The 26,422-nt window shown below is 46.5% G+C and overlaps 1 protein-coding gene across 4 annotated transcripts in view; it reads right to left on the bottom strand.

Annotated features, from left to right (window-relative positions):
• The window catches only part of RRBP1 (ribosome binding protein 1), a 62,743-nt gene extending 38,980 nt beyond the window's left edge, over nt 1–23,763 (bottom strand). Inside the window, exons 1-3 of one of the 4 annotated variants that reach the window (XM_019491043.2) lie at nt 23,646–23,762; nt 22,224–22,343; nt 6,615–7,301 (exon numbers count right to left, since the gene is read on the bottom strand). In XM_019491043.2, the coding sequence (XP_019346588.1) occupies nt 6,615–7,281 (667 nt within the window). In that variant the 5' untranslated portion in view covers nt 7,282–7,301; nt 22,224–22,343; nt 23,646–23,762. Of the gene's footprint in view, nt 1–6,614; nt 7,302–18,732; nt 18,814–22,223; nt 22,344–23,645 lie in introns of all 4 variants that reach the window. The other 3 variants (XM_014593788.3, XM_014593789.3, XM_006260918.4) reach the window with 3 other exon arrangements.
• Between the last annotated feature and the right edge of the window lie 2,659 nt (nt 23,764–26,422).

Here is a 26,422-nt window from a genome sequence, read left to right as displayed (position 1 = left end):
TTGTGTCATCATACAGAAATTGTTAAAGGGGTATGATTTTAGACCCAGATGTGAAGAACTTAGTTCTAAAATAAGAATCTCTGAAGAGCAGCGGCTCAGCAGGATATCTGTATTCAAAGTCATGGATAAACTAGATTATAACATGCCTGCCGCAGAGTGCTAGAATTAAGCTTTAGCCATTTACAAGCAAGGGCAAGATCCATCACAAAGTTTCTTTGGTAGTCACAATTTAGGTATGGCATGCAACTGACCATGCAGACCATTGGCTTCCACAGTAAAAATCAGGAGCACCAATGCTACCATTACCCTTATTCTGAAGCTCTGTGGACAGAACAAGGCAAGAGTCACCTCCACTTCAAATCAAAAAGCACCTATAAGCACACCAGTGTGGGCAGTCTGCTGCACATGCCATGTTGCCACCTCTGAAAAACAGTAGGTGGGTGTACAGGAGACCCTCTTGCAGCTGCAACCTGGAAACGCCCTGCCTCCAGCAGCCTCTGCCGGCTGGTAAACAGTATTCAGACAGGCAGCTCCAGCTGTACTCAGGGAATACTGTGGTGCAATTTACTGCTTGCTGAAGGCAACTCCCTGCCTTTCCCACAAGTCACGCTACCACCATTTGGAGGACTCTGCTCAGCTGCTGGCCTGCCTCCTGGGTAGCAAGGACTTAGCAATACAGGGAATAAGGACAGCAAGACAGCAGACCCTGCCCCATCCCCTCACCTCAGCAGCTACAGCAAGAGGAGCGAGCTAGACAAGGACAGGCTGCAAGTCCTTTCCCAGATCATGGCCCTTTCCCTTCCACCTCCCTGTCCACCACAACAGACTTATCAGCTGCATGCAGCTCTCCATGCTGCTCCTCACCACCTAAGTGCTGCGCTGCAGCTGCACACATGCATGGGTATTTATTGGCCAAATTATCAGCCACATCAAGCCAATTTCCATTACAATCAATTTTCTTTATATCAGTGCCGATCTGATATATCACCTCTATTAGCGACATGCTGACAAAGGCAAAACTCCTATCCACCTTGGCAAGGCTAGAATTTAGCTTCTCATATCTAATCAATTGCTGTCTTCCTCTTCTAATACAGCCAGATCATAAAACAGGTTGAGTGCGCCCAAATCCTCTATTGGGAAACCGGAGGGGGTGGCAGGGCAGGCCCATCCCAGCCCATGAAAAGTTTAAGGGTCATTTTGTCCTAGATGGCTTTAAGTTTAAAGTTAGTCAACTTGATACTTTTATAAATGCTCCACAACCCTGTTTAATCTCCAGAGCTACTGCCAAGCAAGCATCAAGATTTCTTTCAGTAAGGGGAAAAAATGTCAAACTCCAACAAACTTTAAGGCAGGATTTTAAATGTACTTTTGGCCACATCAGCTACAAAACAGTCTCCTTGCCACTGACAGTCCCAGTGTCTCCTAGCAACTCAAACTGGGTCAGACACATCCAGGGACCTAAATGCTCCAGGACTTACTGTGACACCCATCTTGAACCCAATACAGATCCTCAAGGTTTTGGGAGCTAGAACCCTTATTTCTGTAGGAGGCATTAGGACCATTACAGGCAAAAACTGTTGGATAGGCTGCCTTACTGGAAGTGATGCTTAAAGTTAGCCTAGTCCTTCACGCAAAGGGAAAGCTGCCACTGTTGACAAGTGAAAGGCATTTTAAAGAAATGCATGACAGGAGTTTACCTTTTTGATGAAAAAGGTGTCAGAAAATTGAGAAGGGTTCAGACAGGAAAGAGGAATGTTCCACAGATGGGGAAAGTCATGCCTTAAGTGGAGAGCTCAAGAGTGACATCCAACTTGGTTTATCTCCATGCAAGAAAAAGCTGAGGAGACTTGATCAATTTACAAATAGCAGAATAAGAAAGACTTCTAGATCTTGTAGAAAAAGAAAATTTAAAAGATCTGTAACCTGAGCCAATGCCTAGGAAGCTTGGCAGATAAAGAATTGTTGCCTTAAAGGGAAGTTCTTGCAGTAGTTTAATAACAACACCTAATGCCGTAGTCAATTGGATTAGCCACATGGAGCTCCCAAAGACTACATAGTTGTCCAAACAGTGGGCTCCATCTGAACCAGAAACTTGGGGGTTTGAGTGACTGAACTTTTTTTTGGCCAGGGTTTTGTGCAAGAGCTCTAACTCAGTCTCATCTATCCATCTGGAGTAAAGTGATGCTGCAGAGAGAAGCTCCAGAAGCCACCTCAGGTCCAAGATGCCCCTAGCAACTTTAACTTCTGGATGAAGAATCTTGCAAGAACTCATTTACCTTATTCTAAATACTTCCAATAAAGGTCTATGTTCCCACAACCACCTCCAGATCACACCATTTTCCCACTTCCCTTTCTTTTTTGTGCCCTTGTGACAGATGCCACTTACTGTGACATCCATCTTGAATCCAGTGCAGATCCTTGAGGTTTTGGGAGCTAGAACCTTATTTCTGTAGAAGGCATTAGGACCAAAAGCTGCTCAATAGGTACCTGGCAGAATTTGTAGATTCACTGGAATCCGACATGGCCTGTCATATGCACTTCCACTGTGGCCTTGAACTTGCAACCTTGTGGCTATCAACTGTGTATGCCTTAGCGCCCACGCCATCCCAGCCCCCATCTTCCCACTGATCCACCTGCACTGCATTTCTAACTTTCCATTCATTTTGGATCAAGTCCCATACCAACAGGCTAGAGTACACAATGTTGTTTACCTAATGCAATTTCAAAGCAGTTGCACTAACAGGCAGGAACAGGACTTTTTTAACCCCCTTTCAAAAACCACATGTCTTTCACAAAGTGACAGCTTCCTGGAACATTCAGCTTCGAGGCCGACATCCAATTCCTCATCTATACCTCAATTTTTAGGGATAGAACTTCCTCCAAGAGTGGATTTTTGCAAGCCTCATACAAGGAGAGTGGAAAGAGGTGGAAGACCAGAATATTTATTTAAAAAGCTGTTCAACTCGTCTTCAGCTGGCCCTTGCTGTAGACATCTGAAGTCTGGAAGGGGCAGTTCAGGTGGTACGAACGAGCCTGAAGAACCAAAAGTGTTGAAGGGAATGACGGTTACTTCTGAGCTTGCTCAGCTGACACTTGCTAGGGCTAGAACTCAGAAGTTGTGTGATATCATGATGAACTGCCCAGTAAAGTAGCCCTGCCAGATCCAAAAGCAAACCGAATGAAAGCAGTAACTTTACTGCATTCAAGTTTAGGTGAGCGGAAGGAGCCTCAGTATGGACAGTTCATGTTGTCAGTGAAAGAGAGGGGTGCGTGCATGTATGGGTGGGATTGGCGGTGGGAAGAAAGCTACATGAATTGTTTCGTTTCCTGGAGAAAGTATCTACAGACCAAAGTTGGGTGTTGTAATGGGTCCAGGCTGCAGCTGTGACCAGCCAGAGTCTTGTACTGTTCTGGCTTCAAGGGTCCCTCCCTTTTGTCTTCACCTGCCACTCCTTGATATACTGGGTTGAGCTTAGAAAGGGAAGCTGCCCACAGGTCCTACAGTGAGCCTCAGCTCGTCTTTGTCAGCCGATCCTGCTGATCTCAATCTATCCCTCACATCAGGTGGGGCTTTCTAGACCCATACATGCTACCAGGACACCTGTTGCCTTACGGACTATGCACAGCCTTTGACCTCCCCATAGTCATGCCCATGCCTAGCAGATTTTACTTAATACTGTTCTGTCCCTTGTAGAGACCTCAGCTTTCTCAGCTGCAGCTTCCTATTTCTCTGGTTGCAAGCCTTCAGCCCTGGCCCACTGATTCCACCCCATCAGTCGACAGTATTTCTGGGCCTGTGGCTCCAGGATTAGCTTTTCTGGCCAGCCGAGCCCATGGGCTCTGCCCTTCTGGGCTGATCTCACCCATCCTAGGCTACTGGCCCTAACCCTAGTTCATGCCCTGGTCAGGCGCTAGGCCTCTGGTCCTTTCTCCACTACTCTAACTATTGAAGCCCCATCGCTGGCCAGGCTCAAGGCAGGCACATGCCCTGGTTAAAAATTCAAATCAAAACATAAGCACTCTGGCTCTAATAAAAACTTCAAGCCAGCTGGCTGTCTAACAAGCTTCTGGCCTACCTTAGGTCCTATTCCCCTTGCAGCAAGCATTTAGTGCTTTACTGGTATCATCAGGGCATTCCAGATACAGCAGAGCCTCCAACTACAGCTTTCCATAGCAGGAGGTACTCTGTAGCTAGCAGGGCCAGACTGTCTGCCTGGACTCAGGCACTGGCTTATGAGTCTCCTAAGCCCAGTCCCATCTGGTCATGCGACTCTGCAGGCACTCACAGGGGTCTTCGTTCTGTGCCTGATGGCCCACCTACTTGCCCTGCTAGGACTTAGCTCAGCTGCCTGCAGCCCACTGCTTCTAGGCTGCCTCCCTGCCTGCCCTTGCCACATTTTACTCTTCTGTCTCCATTCCCTAGGTGAATTACTTTCCCGTGAGTAGCCTCTACCCGTGACCTCAAAGTCTGTCTGTTTGCTAGCGGCCAGCTTATTAGCAGTTACCCTGTTCCCTAGCTGCCATCCTTCAGCTTAGCCAGCTACACTTTCCTCTTAAGGAGATAGGAGCACCTATTATAGCTGCTAACAAGGTAGTCCCACAGAATCCCTTGCTTCCAACCATTACATCTGGATGGACCAAACTCTCAGGATATGGTGGTTGATGGTAGTGATAGGACGTGTGACTTCTTCCACACCGAGTCTATTTCCTCTAACCTAAACATTTAGTTTCTTCACAGTCTCCTCCATAATTATGTCTTTATAAACAACAAAATAATGGCACCAATATTTGGTATTCTCACTAGAGAATTTCAGTTTTTGGGAGTCTGTCTTGCCACTTTCTATTAAGTAGCACTGGCATCCAGCTTTGATGGAAATGGCTCAACTTCTTGACAGGATGGCAGCACATTGTCCATGCCTCTCTGACACAGAGCAATGGGGTCAGGACTACCACCTTGTAGGCTTACATTGCTGTTGGCAAAATTGTACCTTGCCTATCCCAAAGGTTACCTTCCAGAGGCTGTGCCAGCCAACCTTAGCAATTTTGGAACTTGGCAGGCTCATGCAACCCAGGGAAGTGAATTCATCCACAGCTTGAAGCTAGCTCCAATCGTGATACCTTGTACTTACTAAGTACCATGATACCAAGGTACTTACTAGGAACATGGTGGTATACGGCCTCTTAAAAACAACTTAGTCCAGAGATGCCTAGTAGAAGTAACAGATTTTAAGTCTTAACTACACATTGAGTGTTCTCAAATTAAAAAGACTCCCTCCCTGATCTCTCAAAGAAGTCTTGCATAGGACGTTATTATAACAGAAGTTCAGATATCAGTGTAATTTTTTAAGTTTCAAACAGAAAGTTGTTCAGAAATGAGGGAGAGTGATTCCAAAGAGTAAAAAAGTCTCTCTAGGTACATGTCCAGGACTCTGTTCTGCTTCAGGAAAAAAAAGGGGATATTATGCGAGACAGGAAGAGATGAGAGACACCATTTGCATAAAAAAAAAAAAGCACAGTGAAGGATTTTTGGTGCTAGAATCTTAACTATATTTTTCCTTGCAACCTCATTACAGCTGTTTGCTCAAAGCTTGACTGCAGTCAGGAGCGAGATGCCAGAATTCTTGGAATTGTTCTTGCTCAGCGTGGGATCAGCAGACGCTGATCAGCTAGAGGCTGAGCTGGCGATGCCAGAGGCAGTCTGAAGACAGACTGTCCAATAAGAATTTAAAGGATGTTTTTTCCCTTTCCAAAGCAAGCCCATATTCACCCTGTCCCCCTCCCCACTAATTCTAGCATAACTGGTAGAGTTACTGCAGCACAAGCTAAAAGCTACTAAAAAGGCAACAACAAAAAGCTTTGGTCAAAGTCTATCCAAAAAGCAAAATGCAAGAGAAAATACAAGCTTCTTTGACAGACCGGTGTACAGTCTCTGTCATACACTCTCTGTAGCCAATGTGGGAATTCACTTCTGTTAGCCAGGGACTGCTCTCCAGCTAACCCAACTGCATTCAGGATCCAGCTTTCCTCTTAAAAGAGCATGCATGGTCAATATCAAGGGTACAGCACCATTTTCCTGCTTGGATGCAGCATCCAAGCAGTTTTTCTTCTCTCTCTTCTATTCCCAGAAGCAGTAGAGAAGAGTCCCACCTACAAGCCACCCATCCACTTTGCATTTACACACAGTTGCAAGGTGCTTAGATACCCATGAGGAATATGCTGCCTGGTCCTCTGGCTCTGGAACCAGATAAAGTTATTTAGAACCAGAGCCAAGCAACAAATCAGTTTAGAGCACATGGGAGCATCCAGCACCCGATCCGATAAACAGCCGAGTGACAAATCAAACCAAGAAGTTAAACAAGGGTTAGTTTCACAGAAAACCCCCAAGCCAGCAAGGCTTTCCCAGTCTAACAGAAACCACAAACATGTGGCTGGAATTTCAAACAACAGCATCCCAAGCAACACAGCACTTCCCAAGAGAAGGTCAGAGCCCGAGGACCAAGCACTTCCTCCTTCTCCTTCACCCCCGCCAATGCAAGGCTAATCCTCCATTTCCCACACCAAGCTGCTTTACTTACTCATAGAAGAGGGAGATCAGCAGCAGATTCGACACTTACCTGCCTCGCCCTTCTTCTTGGATGTGGCCTTCTTAGCAGCTCCATCTGGCCTCAGCTCCTCTTGGCTCACAAGAGGATCTGCCTTTTTGACGGCAGAGTTGGCTCTTGGACCACTCTGCTGTCCCAGTGGGCGGCACTCCACTTCCACCACCTGTGCAATCTTTTTCAGTGGAGAGGCTTGCAGAACTGGGGAGGGTGGGCTCGCCACCACAGAGCTGGGAACTGGCTCTACCTTTGGCACCTTCTTTTCCTTTTTCTTCTTCTCTTTTGGAGATGGGACAGGTTTCTCCTTTTCCTGAGGAGCAGCTGAAACCACCACAATGGGCGACTCCAGGACTGTCAGCTCAGACACTGGGGCTGGTTCAGGAGCAACTTCCTTGGAAGCATCGGTCACTTCTTGCCCAGGTTCCTGCTCAGGTATTTTCCCATTAGGCTTCTCCTCCTTTTTCTTGGTCTTCACTTTCTTCTCTACAGGTTTCTCTTTCTTTTTCTTTTCCACTTTGTGCTGCTGGCTTTTCTCAAGCTCCTTCCGTTGCTTGGCCAGGGCTTCTTCATATGAAGTTTCCTTCATGGAAAAGGTGGAGACCAGGAAAATCCCAATGGCTGAAATTACCATGAAGCCTCCAAAGACCATAAAGCCCAGGGTCTGAGGGTCGTATAAATCCATTTCTGCTTATTTCCCTGCACCTGCAAGATACCAAAGCAAGAACAAAAGTGAGTGCCAGGATACACAGCCAGTTCAGGTTGCTTAGCACAGCATTATTTTTTATTGCTAGAACACCAGAAGTCAATGCTCTATTATCTTGTATAGTACAAAGTGCAGAGTTTTGTTGCTCCAGCAAGCCTGAAGTGAGATGAACAGCTGTGAAATAAAAACTGAAGAAGGATGTTGAGGTGGAAAGGGGGAGGAAAGAGAAACTCAGAATTCACCAGATGGTATTAAACTAAAAGCAAACATTGGAAGGCTGACTTCCATCAGATGTATAATTGCATGTGTATAAACTCTGCAAATGGTGTTGTGTGAACAGCTTTGGGCCAAGCCAAGGTATTTTTTTGTTGTTTTGTTGGTTTTTTGTTTTTTTTTTTAAACAAAGTATTAGAGAAGATGAGATCAGGACATAAGAGCCATCAAAATCCCCCTGTTAGTAAAGCCTCAGCCTCTGAGACACTTCACCGGAAGTGCCATTTGCATCCAAGTAAGGTCTTTCAAGGAACACTTTAGCAGAAACTCCGTTTTACTGACACTGTAGACTGAAAGGCTCCATTACCCTCCTTCTAACAAGCTGTACGAGATTGTTTGTTTGCTCGTTCTTTCTGGAACACAGTTTACGCAAGCAGAATTGGGTCCCCAGGGCACAGTGCCTCGACAGGAAACCCATCCCAATCAGGCAGCATACAGTTGTGTCAAGGATCATAAGGGTCTTTAATGAAAAGATGGACCAGTCTCCCTCCACCTCCTGCTTACTGGTCCCTCTACAAGGCAGGTGGGCTGTAAGTGGGATACCCCTCCTCTAGATGAGTTCAGTGCAACACAGCCACAGATGGTGTGGGGAAACCTTAGGGTCCCAATCCCCCATCTCTTTCTAATTCTAAGTCAATGTCCATATCACCACGCAGCCAAAGAGCAAAGATCCAGACTTCTTCATATACTCCCAGTTATAGCCAAGGGAATATTAATTGATCAACCATGTAGAAACACAGACTTAAAAAAGGATGGACAGTTCAGGAGTCCTAAGTTAGCACCCGGAAACACTGGGCAAGTCAGAGCCTTTGAGTGCTGGAATACACACCACCATCATCACCCCCCACCCCCTCCCTGACCCTGTCAGAAAGGTGTAATGCCAGAAGTTGCATGGATATCCTAGGTATGGCCAGACTGGGGAGGGGGCAGGCAGCAGTGACAAAAAGCAGAGCAGCAGATGGGGCAGAGGAAGGAACCTGGAGTGGCAGGCAGGGAAGGGGTTCAGGACTTACCTTTGAGCAGCCTTTTGTGGCAGGCATATCACGACACTACAAATCATAGCCACGCTCCAAGGCCATTGCACCCATTTAGAGCTGAAGTGGGACTGAATCCTCACTGCTGTATGGAGCTAAAGCTTTTCATTTCGCTCTCAAGAACCTTAGAACCGCAGGTGCACCTCTATGTCTAAGTGGCTGAGCCCTGAGGGTTCCTCCTCCCATCGTGTGTGTGTGGTGGGTGTTTATCTGCAAGGGAGTTGTGTGTCCAGAAACACATGAAGCTGCTACATCTGAATCTAGCAGTTGGAGAACTTGCAAGAGGAAATTCTGTTGCACTCCAAGAATATAGAGACAGAAACAGGTGGGAAGAGGTCTCAGCACAAGCTCAAACTGTTGCAAAAAACAAAACAAAACACAGCTCTGTGCTTCCCACCCCCCCACCAGGGAGACATCCCCTGATAAAAGGAGTAGGGGTGAAGAGAAGCAGCAGAGGAATGAAGTGGCTGGCTCAAGTTCACTCAGCAGATTAGGTGAAGAACCCCACCTAGAACCCAGCTTCTCCTCTGCCCCTGCCTTGCCGTGTTCAGCATCCTCACCCACCAGACCATGCTGCTTCTCAAGCAAAAAGAACTGTCTGTGTTAGTGATTAGCCAGTGCAGGAATCAAGCTTATTCAGACTCACATTCAGTGCACACTGCAGAGGTCTTCCTGCAGCATGTCTGCCAGTGGAGCTGACCAGGGTCATATAACCCCAGTAAGGATTTGGCTGTGAGGGATACGAAAGCAGGAGACCTCAATGCCAAGGAGGACACGGGGACCTGCTGTCACACAAACCACCCACCTTTAATTTTATGAAACAGATGAACAGCCCCTTCCCACTCTTCAGTCAAATGTGTTCTGGCCCACTGAGCTGCAACTCCGCTTATGGGAAGAGCCTCCCCTCCCAAAACGCGTCGTCAGCTGCCCCACAAACCATTAGTTAGGCTATACACAAGGGGCTGCCAGGTGTGGCAATTAAATAGACTGAGGAAGTTCCCACAGCTATTAGGCATTACTCACAAGACTAGTAAATTTGACTTTTTCAGAGGGAAGTGTACACTTCTCGCCTTGCCCGTGTCTCAAGTTTTTGCCAACTCCCACACCAACCTGCTGCATACTGAAGTGACTGTATTGCAGTGTAGACTATTTCCTTGCAAGTTAGAACCCATATTTGGAATTCCCTGTTCAGAGGTTTTTATCCCAACTCTGTATTCTCATCCCCATGGAAGAGCTGGGGCCTCCTTGGGTGTTGGGTGCGTGTCTACAAAGTTGTTGCATTATTAGCAGTGGTTTCCAAATGCATGGATGCTCTAGCTTGCTACATAAAAATATACCAGTATCTGCATGGCCTTAGGAGGCCCACCTCAAAACACCTGCTCTTGGCACAAGGCATGGCATCAGTGTTACCTATTAGCATGGATGTAGCTTGCCACTGCACAGGTTAGGAAGCCCTTTGGCCAATATTAGTTTCCTTTCTCTTCCCTCTAACAAGAAAAGAGAGCTGCCACAGAGTTGGCAGCAACAGAACCATGGCAGGCGCTAGTATTGAGAAGGTGGAGGGAAAGCAAGCACAGGAGACCAAAAAGGACCATTTGGAAGCAAGTAAGATGGCAAAAGAGCAAGGAGAGCTTAGCTTGGCCTGCAGCTTCAAGCAGAAGTCTGCAACTGTTAGCAGGAAGACACCCTTGACCAATAAAATAGAACAGATAGGCAGAATGGCATCCCTTTAACAAGGAGAGAAGGAGCCAGCATTTTCCAGTATTGTGAGACCAGCCAGTCCTCTGCAGACTTACTCACAGCCCTCAGGTTGGGGTGCCCTTACCTAGGCAAAAGCATAATCAGCAAGCCCTTGTGGCTCTAACTTTAGTCACCAGGCACTTGCTACCACTGACACTCCTGGCCAAGGGTTGGTTACCACTGCTGATGTGTCTGATGTACTGGCCTTATAGGACCTGGAGAATCAACACCAGAAGTTAAAAAACAAAACTCAAAAAGACAAATTATTCCAGCATTCATCCAAGGCACAGGCTGACCTGTAGGATAAGTCTCATTGGAACAAAGAGACTGTAGATCAACTTGTGCGTTCCAGAAGATCTAGTTTGTTAATTATAGCTTCCCCACAGTGCGCATAGGGGCAAGAACATTCACACAGAACAAGTCGCCTTCTCCAGTACCTTTCTGAATACAGAAATAAGTTGGAACGTGGCACTTGGAAGTGCCAAACAGGACTTCCTTTTCTACTCCATTATACTAGACAGTGATGACGGGGGTTATGAATTCATTAATTGCTTGCTAGTTGCAGAATTTTTTTGCAAGAACCACGCCCCCTCAACCTACCTCCTTCTCCACCTTTCTTGTAGGAAGTATATCAAATACTCTGTGCTCACATTTTGAGCAAAGCAGTTTTAAGAGGGAGCATACATACCATCATGCTCCTAGTAAGCCCCACGTACTACAAAGTATTGTTACTGGGGCTAGCATCAAGCTGTAGATGAATTCACCTCCCTGGGTTGCTTGAGCCTGCCAAGCTGCAACAGAATTGCCAAGGTTGGCACAGCCTCTGGAAGGTAACATGAACACCTTGGAATAGGCAAGGTATAGTTTTGCTAATAACATTGTAAGTCTACCAGGTGGTAGTCCTGACTCCCTTGCTCTGTGCTTGTAAATTGTGGATAATCTGCTGCCATTCTGTCAAGAAGTTGAGCCATTTCCAAAGCTGGATGCAAATGCTAATGAACAAAAAGTGGCAAGACAGACTCCCAAAGACTGAAAGTCTCTAGTAGTGATGCCATTATTATAAAAGGCACAATAAAAAAAAGTGATCTAGCCATGTAACTGGGATGTCTAATAACCAAGGGAAAAAATATTTTATGGAGAAATGCACTCTGGCAAATGATCACACATCAGGCAAGGCAAGAGGAAAAAAGAACTGTTTGAAACCCCAGTCTGAATCAGTGCCATACTGACATTCAAGACTAGGAACAAGCAGCCTATAAACATAATGCAAATTGGTCCACAGTGGCCTAAACTAGCATTCTGCATCCCTTACATCAAGTCTCACATCAGGACCAGTCCCCAAATGCCCATCATCTGTCCAGCCTGCAGATGTAATTTTCAGGCAAAACTTCAACTTAGTCACCAGAGAACTCATCCAGGTAAAAGGTATTTGGTCATCTTTGATTACAAGGATGACATCAGGCATGCTGGCCTCTGTAGCAGTAGCTAGTGTCTTCCATCACTGACATTAGACACACCACTCCTGTCCAAATCACACAGCTGAGGAAGCTCTGCAATTCCCCTTGCAAGCTAGACTTTAAGCATGTTCAGGACCCGAATCCAACCTCTGCCTGGCCAAGCCCTGCCACTGCAAGCATCACTTGTGATGGAGGGGATGCCATGCCTGCCAGCAATGCAAACTGGAGTGACACAGTACTCTTTATTTGCTTGGTTTAGGCCTCGCACAATACCCCAGCCCCACCCCCAAATAACAAGTAAAATATGGAAGGGCCCCAGGTCACACGCATGCAGCCACAGCAAGTCACATTCAGATTCTGGTTAGATTGACTCTACCACACTGACTCTCACACCTAGAAGCAATGCAACTAGAGATGGACCATGACTCTGGGACCTAGCAGAGGAGCCGGGGCTAGGATCAAGTCCTGCTATCTCAAGGTCACCCACCCGGCAAGTCACCGTCCCTCTGTTCCCCAGCATTTGCAAACAGAGACAATACCAAACTCATATCTAGAGCATGAAGAGACCTATAATAATACCTAGCGTAAACACATAACAGACAGTCTAGCAGGCATATTTTTAATATAGGCGCATACTAGTTATAGTTTTTTTTCCCCAACTTAGAGAGAAGGATAGAGCGCACTTTTAAATAACTGTCTCACACAGAGAGAGCTAAGAAAAGTAACACTAGCTTTAGTCTTCAATTTAGGAGCTGGAACAAATAGACTGAGGCCAAAAGGGTCCCTTGGGATCATCTAGCCTGGCCTCCCACATAGACAGAAGACACACAACTTCACCTGGTAAGTTTCTGCATCCAGGGCATAACTTCCACACCAAAAAGACAGCCTGTTGTTTCAAGGATGACAAGGCACAGGAAATCTATTACAAGCCTTGGAAAGTCGTTCCATAATTAGATTACTCCTCACCATTTAATGCAAATGTTGCACTCCCCCCTCCTCATTTGTTTAGATCCAGTTTCTAGCTATTAGACTGTATAATGCTGTACAGTCATAGCATGGAGTAATCATCAACATTTCTTCCCTCAATGCAACAGTCAAGTCATGTTTTATCTTTCTGTGACTAACTAAAAGATGAAGCTTCTGAAGCCTCCAGCCTCAGGAGATTTTTGCCTTTTTTTCTTTTTAAAGAATACTTCCCAATATTTGGGGCATATGTAATTTTTGCTATGTTGACACACCAGGTCTGAACTGTTCAAGCAACTATTTCATTCCAATTTGATTCTTCCATGGTACTATTAACATGCATATGGAATACACAGATGTAGGGTTGTATAGTAGTGGGCTGTATGGTGTTTTAGCTCTCAAGGCATCTCCCCTGAAGCTGGAAGAGCCTCGCAGCTTGAAGCATGTTGAATGCCAACTGGAGGAATGTTCCCTGGGGATTGTCCATGTAGACTGCAGAATCTATTCTAGACTGCAGTGAGGTTTGTGGTACAGTCTATTTCAGGTTCAGGGGTGCCAAATCCAAAACTAACACACACTCTCTCCAAGTCGTATCTATCCTCAGCATGGTTGGCATTAATAAAGAAGTCTGACTGTTGACTTTATCTGTTGCCAAATGGATTCTTCAGGACCTTTTCCATGAGAAGGAATAAGACTCTATTTCTAACCCTCACACTTAGAAAGAAAACAGGATCCTCTCTCTCAACCACAGAGGCTAAAAAGACAAGGGTTTATTCTAAAAAGGGTTCAGATACATTTCATGGCATTATTTTTTTCATACCTTCTCTCTCCACCCCTATGAGAAAAAGGTCAGGTTTCACTGACTGGTAGGTGGTGCTGGTGACCAGAGCACTGAAAAAGCAATCCCAGGAAACTTGGAGACAGAGACCATCCCCATCTGTGCTGCAGGCAGAGGGTCTTAGATAAGCGACTCTCTCTCTGTGCCTTTATTTCCCCATAACCACCATCTAGTCTATTTAGACTGTAAGCTCTTGAAGGAATGATAATCCTATTGCAAAGTCTTCACCGCTGGCTTGTTTCGTTTGCAGAACTACATTACAAGAGGTAAGTTAGTGTACACTGCTTATCTGAATTGATATTTTACAGCAAGTTAAAGTACAGGTAGTTTTTACCACAGCATAGACAGGAGAGATCAACACTATTTCCACACCTACGGTGGTCCTCACCTAGCAATATGGTGCTTAAACTTTACTTCCCACAAGATTTTACAGCATGATAAGGATGCACGGTGGCTATCTCACTGGTTAACAAAAGTCACATTCCTTTCAACAATGCCAACAGAGTCCAGTGCCACTCACAATGCAGCCCTGGGATTGGCAGGGTGCCCAGGATGTTACTGCAACGTGAGGTGATTACATCCAGTTCCGTCAGGTGTGTCCCCATCCACTCCCCCCGGATATTTAAAGTTTGATTTAGAGTGACGCTTGAAGTAGGAAGATGGACACTAGGTAAGCTGGCAGGCTGCATGGGAGGGAACCCCTAGTCCACTCTGTGAGAAGAAGCACTATTAGATGGTCTCTGCTAGGGTCACAGAACCTACAAAATCAGTCTGTACGGTCATCCCCTCCTGTCCAGCACATGCATCCTTTATTTTTGCTTTAAGTGAATCACAGACAAGCTTCATCATTAAGTAGCTGCTACTATTGTCTCTACAACATGCAAATAAAATGTGTTACCTGCATTCACAGTCCCTCAGTTATATCCAAAGATTGACAGGCCAATGGCCAAGAGAGGCAGCTATTACTATTATTTAGCAGTCACCATATTTTCCTTTTAAGTCACCTCTTTAAAAAAAAAAAAAAAGTCAGTTTTTCCCACCATCTTTCTATCATCATCATAGTGATTTCAATTATTTTGCTATGGCTTCAGTGTAAAAATATGCTGGATTTTTGGTTGTAGCTGTGCTGGTCTAAGGACAAGGTTCGTTGAGTAGATGTGACATCTTTTATTAGACCAACTGAGTAGTTGGAGGAAAAGTTCTTAGCAAGCTTTCAGGTGCAGACACCCTTCATCAGGCATATAGAGTCTCTGCTCGTCTGAGACTCCAAGGAAAAATATGCAACTTCACTATTTCAGGGAGAAAAGTAGCATTTTATAGGCTAGGAAAAAGATACTATGATATTAAAATAGCCATCTCAGGTTTGTCCTCTTAAGCATATTGAGACCAAACACCAGGACCTACAAACCCCCAAACACTGGCTTGACAGGAGTATTCATATGCAGGCAAGATGCTCACAGAGCTAGTTCTTACAGACACTTAACCACAAGTCATTAGAGGTAAACTGCACCATTATGACAGTTAAGAGAGAAAGATTACAAGATACCACACACATCTTAAATAGGACTGCAGGGCATAGCAAAGCACTTGAACAAGACAGCTTTAATTATGGAATCCCCTCCTTCACTGCAGGCAGACAAGGTTCTCTGAGTAAATCCAGTATCTTTTATCAGATCAACTGAAATAGCTGGAACCGACACCCCTACTTCACTGCAATGCATACAACACATGGATAAAAAGTTAAAATCATGAACACAACTTTGACTCCCGTATTTCTCGACTTGCACTCATAGCGAGGCAATCAGAGTATTCTCTTCAACAGTTTAAAGGTCATCTTTCAGTTTATACAAGTTTCCTTTTCTCTCCTAAGGATGAGTCAGAAGAATGAGCTCCATGCTCTTTAAGACACAGACCTACCACTTTATGCTTGTGCGAGCCCAGGTGTAAGAGGCAGAGAATCCACCTTCCCAAGATTATTCCTACTGGGAGTTTGACTGGACAGGTTAGTTAATGGATTTCTAGAGGCTACTTTGAAGTCTTACATTGCAACTCAGCAACCTTCTTCAGTAGCACAACTTGGTGGAAGGGCAAGCAGGGCACCAGCCCTGGGCACCAATTCAGAGAGGGCACCAGAATGGCAGCCACTATGGAGCTCACACTGGCACAGCAGCTTGCACTGCCACAACTGCAGCAGGCCCTGTGTGAGGTGGCAAGTACTCACTTCCCTGCCCAGGCCACCAACATTAAGTTACACCTCTGACCTCTGGTACATGCAAGATGCTTGTGAATTCCAGTCCCTCTGCATGCATCTTCCCCACCTTCCTACTAAAAGTTCATGTTTAGCCTTTCTTCCAAATGGACAGTCCTGTTCTTGCAGAATTTTCTGTACTAACTGGTGGCCTACAGGCCACATGCAGCCAGCAAAGAGTTACTTTATTTACTCAAATCCAAGACAAGGTTTCTTTCCCCCATTCAAGATGGGAGAAAAAAAGAACCTTGGATCCGAGCATAGCCCAGGGCAGGCAGCGGCTGCAACCTCCCGTGGTTCAGCATGACTGTAGTCAAACTCTGTGTTGATGAGCCCTAGTGTGCTGAATAGGAAAACAATGCTGCTATTCTCCATGAGGTAAATCTGGAAGTCTCTTAGCACTGCACCAGCTGAGGATCTGACTGTGTGATCAGACACTGTTCTGTAACATGGTTTTGATCATGATTGCTCCCTCCTCCCACTCCAGAAAGAAGTTCTAGTATAGCATGGCCAACTGTTAAAGCAAGATCGTTATTTGTAGGGAGCATGTAATCCAGGGAAAAGGAGGGATGATGAATGGAACGAGGTAAAATAAATTGTGAAAGGCTAATGAGCCTTTCAGAGTTCTACAAAGGTCCTCTCTGTCAGCCTGATGAGGCCATTAGAACAGGAAGCCAGAGCAGACAAGCCATGAAGAACCCTTCATACTGGAACAGGCCACTTGATGACCGAGTTCAAGCCCTGTTCAACCCTGCAAAGACTTGTGTGACTATGGATCCATTATAGTGGGGGAGGGGGCAACCTGCTGCACAGGTGCCACAAGTAGCATGGGCAACCTGTGTGTGGCATGCCACAAATTGGGGAGGAGATCTGGTGATATCCTCCCAAATATCCTCCCAAGTTGCTAGCTCTGCTATTACACAACAAGGTTTAGAACAGCTCATGAACTATACCCATCACCAGTACTGCAACTAGGAGTCGGCAAGCAGTATACCAGCCCTAGGTGCCAATTCTGAGGAGGCACAAGAATGGCAGAGACTGCCATAGCCTTAGCCACAGGTGCTGCCCAGGGTGAAAAAACTACTTGTTACACCTCTGCCCATCACCACAGGATCTGAGCTCCTAGGGTGCTGGCACCTGTCATATATGATCTGTCCTTCCTTTATCATGTGTGAATCAAGTGAATATTATTGTGAAAAATACTCCATTTGCATGTACCCATGGCATGCTGTGGTAGATGTTTAATTGTCAGGAGCAGGTGGTTGAACCCAGAATTGCTGAAATTTGAAGAATGTTTTAGTCTGCATTTTCAGTTCTTACAGTACTACTTGCAACGAAAATGTGATTAAAACCCCCACATATTTCCATATTTCTTTATTCTTTGTGGGAATAAACAGTCACAAGTGCAACAGCAACCCTCTCCCCTTGCCAAGATGATTAGCTGTGTAGGGAAGTCCATTAATTGCAACATGGCTTTTTTGTTATGTGGATTTTTTTCTTCCCTTACGGAATATTTTGGTCTCTTCTGTGGCATCCTGGACTAGATCCTCAGCTTTTAGCACTTGGGTGACTTCCTGTAGCTGAAGAAAACTCATTTTTTCTAGGGCTTAACCAAAAGGGGTTGAACTCGATGATCTATTGAGGTCCCTTCCGACCCTAACATCTATGAATCTATGAAAACCTCAGTTCCAGCCCCAACACAGAGGAAACCAAGCAATGCAGGGTTAGGGTGGGGGGGGAAAATTAGGGAAGACCATGCAGTGACAGAAGAGCTGCTGAGGCTCCAGCCCTGACCTGGAGCCAAACCTGAATCTGGCGCTGCAATCTTGCTGGGCTGAAGCCACTGCATGCTCCGCGTCCCAGGCTGGAACTGCCGTCAGACCCACCGCATAGAGCAAGCAAAGGTGGGGACAGGTGGTGGGAAACAGGGTATAGTGGTTGCAGAATAAAAGGAAGACTGCCTGCCCCCTGCCACTGCTTTTCCAACCACAGTAGTAACAAGGGACAAAACTTGGAAAATGACCCTCTAATAATTATATTCTACACATGGAAAAATAACACCACTTATAAAGCTTTCCATATACAGAAACTAAGAATTAGGTGATCCTCTTAAACTCAAAGAGATCTTGGATTCAGGTAAATGAACTAAGATGCAGCCCACAAGCTTCCACCGGGCCACCACTGCCCCTACTGCTCCAGCTGCAGCAGCAGCTGGGGTCTTGGGATTCCCCCAATCTCTGCTCCATGCCTCCACCACCCCACGGTGCAGGGCAGCATGGCACAGCTCAACCTGCAGTGCCAGGAGAGCTGGCAGTATGAAATGCCCATACGGCATGGTGCCACAGAGGAGTTGAAAGCAAGGCAAGGCACCATGCAATGTGGAAGAGTTAGGGCCCACATGAGTGTGCAGTGCAGCAGGGTAAGGGGCACACATATACAGCAGAGGGACCTGAGGTACCACTAGTGCTGCCCTTGTGGTTTGTGGCCCATGGTCCCCTGAAGCTGGACAGTGCTGGTTTGAAGGCACTCTCCCCTCCCCCCCCCCCTCCCCCCACACACCATACACCCAGGATAAAGATAAGCTTTTCCCCAAATGGTGGGGGGGATGGAAATGGGACTGGCAGAGTTAATATTTCAACCATGAAAAAAAAAAAAAAAAAAAAAAGATGCCTATTAAACAGAAGAAGTCAGGATCAAACTCACACATTAACCCTTTGGATTCTGAAGGGAACAGAAAAATTCATTTGTAATTAAGCAGTGGAATCCTACTTTTCTCTAGTGAACCATCCATTTTCAAAATTAAATATTTAAGGCATTGCAGGAGGAAGGGGGGGGGAAAAAAAACAAAAACAAAAAAAACCAAACCAGCAGACTTACCCTAGCCAAGAGGACCAGAACAATTGTACCACCACGTGCAGTGTTTAGCCCAAAACCCTAGTTCTCAGAGAACTGCAGATCCTGTTTTGAAAGGCAAAAGCATAATTAGTGAGCTGTTGGAAGTGTTAAGAGCTCAGACTCACTGACTTTTTACATGCCAAAAACAAAATAAAAAAAAAAAAAAATGCAGATTTCCAGGAGTCACCAACTTTCATAAACATCACATGAATACACCAACTGTAGGTTAAGTGATCAATTCTTTCAAAACAGGATCTGAAATGCTGTCCTTATTAGAAGGAACTGCAGGAAGTTGATACAGCATCACACCATCGGAGCCACTAATACATGGAATAGTGCCACAGAGGAAGAGGCTGCTATGCCATGTTAAACAACTACACACACCCAGAATCCTTTTTAGCTGTTGTAGTGACACTGGAAAGCAAGACTCAAGTTGAAACCTACATGGAGTTGTCCAAATCTATCATCAACCATGATGTCCGACACCAAAACCACCAAGATGCTTTCAGCAGAACAGAGTGAAGATGTTAATTCTAACAAAACAATTAAAAATCAGACCTGAACTTACAGGGCTTGACTCCCACTAGTAGCTACTGCTTCTTGACATAAATCTGTAACACCCTGCAGAGACCACACACACACAATCCTTCTACAAGTTGGACTTTGCTGTAGCAGGTCAAGATATACCAGTAAAAGAAAACTAGCAACTTGAAAATATATAGGCAGACGTGACATCTTCCTACGTGAAAGTTAGTCATGCACTCCAACCCCATTCTTAAAAGAAAAGCACTTCATCCACAAAAACATCAATCAGCTTTTAAAAGGAACGGGGCTTCCATCTGAAATAAAAGAAAAACCCTGCAATTTAAATTTCAGAAGATCTCAAAGTAGCACAAAAAGGGGGAGAAGTCAATTACTACCAAAAGAACTAAAGTCACCTCCTCTCCAAACCCACAGGCATTCATGATTATAGTAGAGACATCTCTGGCTCAAGGCACCCCTAGACAGTTAAAGAGAGAGACATATTTCACACTGGTTTGTGTAGCTGGAAGGCAGCTGAGTTGGCACGCACATTTTTAGCTGGAATTTCCTTTTTTTTTTTTTTTTTTTTTAAAAAAGAAAAAAAAGTGAGATAGGTGCATCTACACATGCAATTAATGCAACACAACAAACTCTGGAGTAGTTTGGGCTCGAGTAAACTGCTCTGAGGAACAGCATCTATACTGGGGCAGAGCAGCCCCTCCCCCTGAAGTAGCATCTACAGCTATTTGAGCCAGTGTGGAGCAAGCCCCCAGCTAGCTGGGAGCAATTTATGCCCCCAGTCACTGTCGACACATACATTTCAGTGCAGTAAAGTACCCCGCCCTAGGACAATACTGTCCCTGATGGCACTACCCTACAGAAGAGTTTAATTAGTTTACTGTCCTAATACTGGCACACACGTAGACTATGATGCTTTACTGAGGAGCTAATTAGTCTACTCTGCAGTAGAAATGTATGTGTAGATGCACCCCATGAGACTAAGTCAAGAGGAGGTACATGTGCATGCTTGCTTTTAACCCTCCCCCCCATGCACACAGCCCTCAAACATTTGAGGTTAGTGACATTAGTTTGTTAACTGGTTCTTGACAAGTCTAGAGGTCAAAGGAATAATCATCATCTCTCCGTTCTATCCTCAGCACAACCCAATTTCAGGCTCACTATGAAAGCTACTGTAAGTAATAGTCTTTAATCTCCTATTTTCCTGGTAACTTCCCTGGGAGGTAGCAGTAGAGAAAGAATCATTGTTCTAGCATTTGGTTACAGGACTGTGTCCTGTAACAGGGCAGCCAGAAAAAGGAAACTGTACAGATGTGTTAACAATGCAGAAGAAACATTCAACATATTCCACCCCCGCCCCGTCCCCCCCAAACCACCACCTCTAATAGGAAAAAAGAAAAGAAAATACGAGACAAATACACACCTAACCAACCCATTTCCCCACTGGCCCTAGTCCCAAATAGTCACACTTGCATCTTGATGCCACTTTCCTACTGTTCTATACTGAACAATAAAATGCAGCAACTTTGGGTGTTACCTGCCCTCATGTTTTATAAAACATGGTTAAAGCTCAACTTAAATTGCATTCAGCTCAGGCACACAAACCACCACACAAGCTAGGCAACTGCAGCCATGTTTAGTATTATTTTTACCTTTACAAAAGTCAGAAACGTGCTGTCAGTCCCTTAGTTTCACACATTTGTCAAGTTTTTTATCCACAGATATTGCCCTTCTCCCCAAAAGATAAAAGGAGTTAAGATTAAACACCTCAGGAACACTCACCTACTAGCAATTTTAATAGATTAAAGATGTTGTCTTGCCTACAAGTGACCATTTTGAAAGAGAAAGCTCTTCAAGTCTATAGTAGGCTGTTACTATTAACTGCCTTCTAAATGCCTAGATGTATTCCCTTCACAACATTTGCTCCCACATGTGACATGCTTGGTGACTGCAGGAGATCTTGCTAACAGAACCATGTGCAAGCTGAACACCTGGTTACCCTCCCTGTATTGATTAGTCTCAACTTTGTCTGTTCAAGTTCTTAATTTTGTGGTTCTTCAAATCTCACCCCTTCTCCCCGAGAAAGAGCTACCCTATTGTACACCTGAGAGATGGCACTTTATAATGTGAAGTTGTGCTGTTGTAGGAAAGCTCAGGAAGTTTAGGACTCAGCCGATATCTGCCAATAGATACCTTCTTTTTTTTTTTTTCCTCCTCTAGGAGTCAGTGTTTCAAGTACTCACAGCTTTAGGTGACTGCAGAGTACACTATTTCAAGTGAGGTGTTAAACTTTCTGTAATACTAGTCTCTCCTGTCCTGATGACCCGAGGAAGAACGTCTCACATTCAAAAGCTCATCTAAACTTTATCATCATTACATAGTTGGTCACATAAAAAAAAAAAAAAAAAAAGAGAACCCCCCCGAGAAATTCTGGCTTCTCACAACTTCTGGACCACTGCAGCTACATCATTTTTACACTCCCTGGTTTTACACAGTCAGCCAGCCCAAAGCTTCTTCCATATATAGAAAACAGCCCTTTCTACGTCCTCTTTCATGGGTTACTCTCCCATTTCGAACTTATCAGCTCTGGATGCCTTAAGGAGTGCTGTTCTCTAGACACAGTCACGCACTTATACAAGATACACACGCACGCACGTACACGAACCACTGGCCTCTCATTGCAAGCTCATGCTTCTTTTCCATGAGCGTTACTCTTAAGGGTGTCACTGGAAGTTTGTTCCATCCATCAGACATCTGGTTCCTCTTGGCTGCACCACTTACATTTAAGATAAGAGCAACACTAAAATCATCCACAAATTCTGGGCTTCATCATGCAACTGCCTCCTTGCAAGCATGCCTCAAACTGCTCACCCAGCCCCTCTCCCACAGAAACAGAAATCTTTACTTCCCTCCTATAATTTCCCTGTCCTTACTGGTTTTCACATGTCTGCCACCATCTTTGGTCTTGTTATGATCACTGGAGTCCGTACCAATCCGTGACTCATTCTGTAGATTAGAACTGCTGAAAGCCAGTTTAGAAGAGGGAACAATCTCTTAAAAAAAAAAAGTGGGGGGGAAAGAGGGAAGAAATCGTGTCGTGGCTATGACCTCTTGCAACGGCACTTAATCAGATTACAGACTTTTTTTCACAGGATTGGCTCTGACCATGGTCAGAGGAATGCATTCAGAATATGTGTAACAGATGGGACTGCTGCCATGTGCAGCAGCTAGGTCAGTGAGGCAGGAGCCTGGTGTCCGGACCCAGCCTGGGAGCTACCGAACCTTGGTGCCTGGCATCAGGCACTCCAAGGCTGTGCCCACAACGGGGGGTGGGCAACAACGACAGACATTTCTCTTTGCCCCCTCACCCAGGGCTACACCAAGAGGCCACCCAGAAGTGTGAGGCACAGCGGCAGCTACCCGATTCACTGTGGAGCCAACCCTGCTTGGGAGGAGAATCCCTTCACATCATGGCCCAGAGGGAAGTCTTCTTGCCTCCCTCTTCTTCTGCCTACCCAGGCATTCCTCAGTTTCCCCTCAAGGAAGTGGCGCCAGGCTGCACAGGATGGGGTCTGTCCTCCCAGGACCCAGTGGAGCCCAGGGGCAGGGCAGGACCTCCCAGCCTCCAGGGAAGGGGCAGCAAAGGCAGGCAAGCACTGGGCAGGCTGGCTCGGGGGCAGAGAGAGTCTGCTTGCAGCTTGGCAAGCGCCAGGGCTGTGGGGCTGGGCAGGATGGGAAGCGGAGCTATCCCCGGGCCAGGGGAGGAGACGGAGGGAGGAGACAGAGGAGGCTCCCTCTCTGGATGCGGGGCATGGGGAGGTGCCCCTCCTCCTGCCCCGGGGGGGGGGGGGGGGGCGCTGAACACGTAGCCCTTCCCGGCTGCCTCTGACACGACAGTGTCCCATTCATGGGGGGGGCGCACTGGCCGCCCTGGGGTAGGGGGAACTCCACGCTCAGCGACCCCGCTTGCTCCTTCCCGGGGGCTCGGAGCAGGAGCGGGGCACTCCGGAAGCCCCCGAGGGGCATTTAAACCCGCTGGCCAGCTCCGAGCCCCCGAGCAGAGGAGGGAAATCACCGCCTTCGCCTCCAGCCTGGCAGCCAGCACAGGGCTGGAGACAGCCCTCCGCGGGGCCGGCGTGCGGCTCACTCGGGGTGACAGGCAGGGAGCAGCCCACGATCACTGGGACCCGGGGGGGGTGCTGCTGCCCCGTCACGCACCCACCCACGCGGGTGACAGGCGGGATGCGGGACGCGGCCGGAGCCCATGGAACGCGGAGACTCGGCGCGGGACGCGGCGAGGGGTTCTAGAACACGGCGCTCGAGAAGGGCTGGGGGAGGGGCAGCCCCCTCCTTACCTGCCCCGCTGCGATGCCCCCCGAGAGCCAGACACGCGCCTGTCCCGCACTCCCGGCCCCGCGCTGCGCGGTGGAGTCGTGGCACTTTTTCCTCCGAGCTGGCGCTGAGCCTTTTTTTTTCCAAGGTCTCTCCTCCGCCCCGCCCTCACGGCGCAGCATGGCGCCTCTGCCATTGGTCCCCGGCCCTGCCAATCCGCCCAATGAGCGAGGAGGAGGAGGAGGCCCGAGGGCTCCTCCGAATGGACTGGGCGGGCCTGTGACGTCCCATGCCAGCCGGGCCAATGGTGGGCCGAGAGGGGCGTTGTGGGAGTTGTAGTTCACCGCTGCGGGCTTTGACCCGAGGGGGGAGCATCGCCTCTAGCAAACGCCCGCCCAGGAGCTGCCTGGACTCTGCTGGGCGCCGGGCTGGGCCTGGGGCTAGCTTCGTATTTGTATCAGTGCAGGTGGAGGGAGGGATTAAAATAACGACATCAAAAATGAGTGATACATAGAGGGTCTCCCACTATGGGTCCCTGCAGCACCCAGCACCCTCCTGCCAGCGGTTCTCCCTGGGGTTTTGCTGGGTGCCCCGCCTGGCATAATGCAGTTAGTTCCATTAAAAGTAATGAGAGGCCCCTGATTCACACTCTGTATTTATTTTACAAGCCAAAACCCAGCCAGCCTAACAAGACTAAAACACCCCTTCAAACCAGCAGCAGCAGACAGTGTTGCTGCAAAGGCCCTGGATCGGGCAAATACATCGGCTCATTCCTTACAGACCCAAATAGCATCATGGAAATAAATGGAGCTAATCACATGAATAACCTTAAGCGCCAGCTTAAGTGTTTTCAGGACCCAGAGCTAAGAAAGGGCTGAAGGATCCAGCAAGAAGCATTACCGTAACCAGCGTGTTCAATGCTGGTCACATAGTGTAATATTCTCTCTATTTCTGTATTGGCTCTAGGGATCAAGGCCTTTTTGTGCTGTGTATGTGTATAATAAAATGGCAGTTCCTGCTGCAAAGTGATCATATTCTGTGTTTGTACAAAACAAGACAAGTGAAGTAAGTAAGCTACTTGCTACAGCTTGGCTCTGTCTTCTACACAGCAGGTAGCTAACAGTGATATGTAGACACCACAGGTTAATAGTGAAAAAATGTGAAATAATGAAGTTGTGTGAAAAAGTCTTGGCCGGGTTCAGTTTTGAAGGCATATTCTTCCCACATCCTCCTGTGTCCCCATCTTCTTGTGTTCTGTCCTATTAAGCTGCTCCCTAGACTCTCTTTAAAAGTTTCGCACAGGAGTACAGTTTTTCTGATCTAGATCACCCTTTGCAGTTAGCCTGCAGCTTTGAAATCCACCATTGAGCTCACTTTGGATTTGAATCACTTCTGTGCTTTGGTTGTTAGCAGATGGGATCTGTTCTAGTATGCTGTATGAGGGTTTTTGTATGAAGATAATAACCTGTATGTAGGCAAAGACCATCAAAAACATTACCGTTTTGGCCTGATAGCTAATGTTTGAAATCTAATAGCATGGCACTGCAACAGCCGGCCATTACGAGATGGTTTTATGCTATGACACTTCTTTAAATAATCAGTCTAGCTTTGCCTACTTAAGCTTGACTTTCTGCATAGCTGCAGATATCACTTAAGATTCATTTGCATGATTTTTACATTTAATAGATATTTCCCCATAGGGACCTGGCTCCATTATTTACAACTAGAAGAACATTATTGCACATTCCAATGAAACGTCATGCAAATATATACTAATCACAAGTGTCAATCAAATATCTGATTTGTATTACATGGGATAACTCTGTGCACAGTGGCTGACACTATGCATCATTCCCATGAGAACCATAGCCCTTATTACTATTCAGGTTGCAGGAGATATTAGGGAGCTCATTCAAGATCAGTCCTTTACATGGCACACTGGGCAAACACATAATCAGAAGAATCCCACCCCCAAAATCCCCAAATCATCTAAATGGAGAAGGCAGACAGAAATCAAATGGCTGAAGATCACATATCAGGTCAGCTGAAGAGGTGGGACTAAAGGGAACGTCCCTTGTCTTAGGAGACAATATCCGAACCGCTGGGCCACGATGCCCTTCTAAGAAGTGATGGCATCCCACCAGCTGATCAGAATCCTTTGCCAACACAATGTCATGCATAGTTGTGAGCAAATTCAGTAGTGACAGATGGCCACATCAATTTATTACTGTGCCCAGGGCTAGAAGCAGCACCTGAGTACCTGCCCATCAGCAGAGCAGGAAAACTGTCTCACTCTGCCAGACCCATTCATGCCCTTTCTCTCTCTGGATCACCTTGCAAGAAACTGCAAGGAGACCTATATCCCTGTAGTAGCTCCACACTTCTCCCTGGACCTGTTCATACAGCAGTGATGCTCTTTGAGCTTTGCCCTGAGAATTAGTTCTAGTCTCCAGGCATTGCTGAGGATCATATTTGTCACTCCCCATCACTTCACAATCCTTTTGCACTGCTCCTGTATTCAAAGCAAGTCATTTGCAGGGAGCCAGTTGCCAAAGGCCATGTATAATCAGGTCTCCCTTCTGGATAAGCTGTGAGCAGCTCCCATAGGCCCAGCCTACATCCAGTAAAGAAGTCCTAAACCTACGGTCCCTACAGACATGGTGAGATGGACCTTGCAGAATCCCCTTTGTACTGGCAACTCAAGCGCCCCTGGCCAATCAAGCTGGTCCAGCCCCACTCGTGACTGAAGAATGGCATACAAGGTCCAATAAACTACATCTTCTTGGTATGATGACAGCTC

The sequence above is a fragment of the Alligator mississippiensis genome, chromosome 1 (genome assembly GCF_030867095.1).
Source record: "Alligator mississippiensis isolate rAllMis1 chromosome 1, rAllMis1, whole genome shotgun sequence".
Lineage (NCBI taxonomy): Eukaryota > Metazoa > Chordata > Crocodylia > Alligatoridae > Alligator > Alligator mississippiensis.
This window is presented reverse-complemented; position numbering and strand designations above follow the sequence as displayed.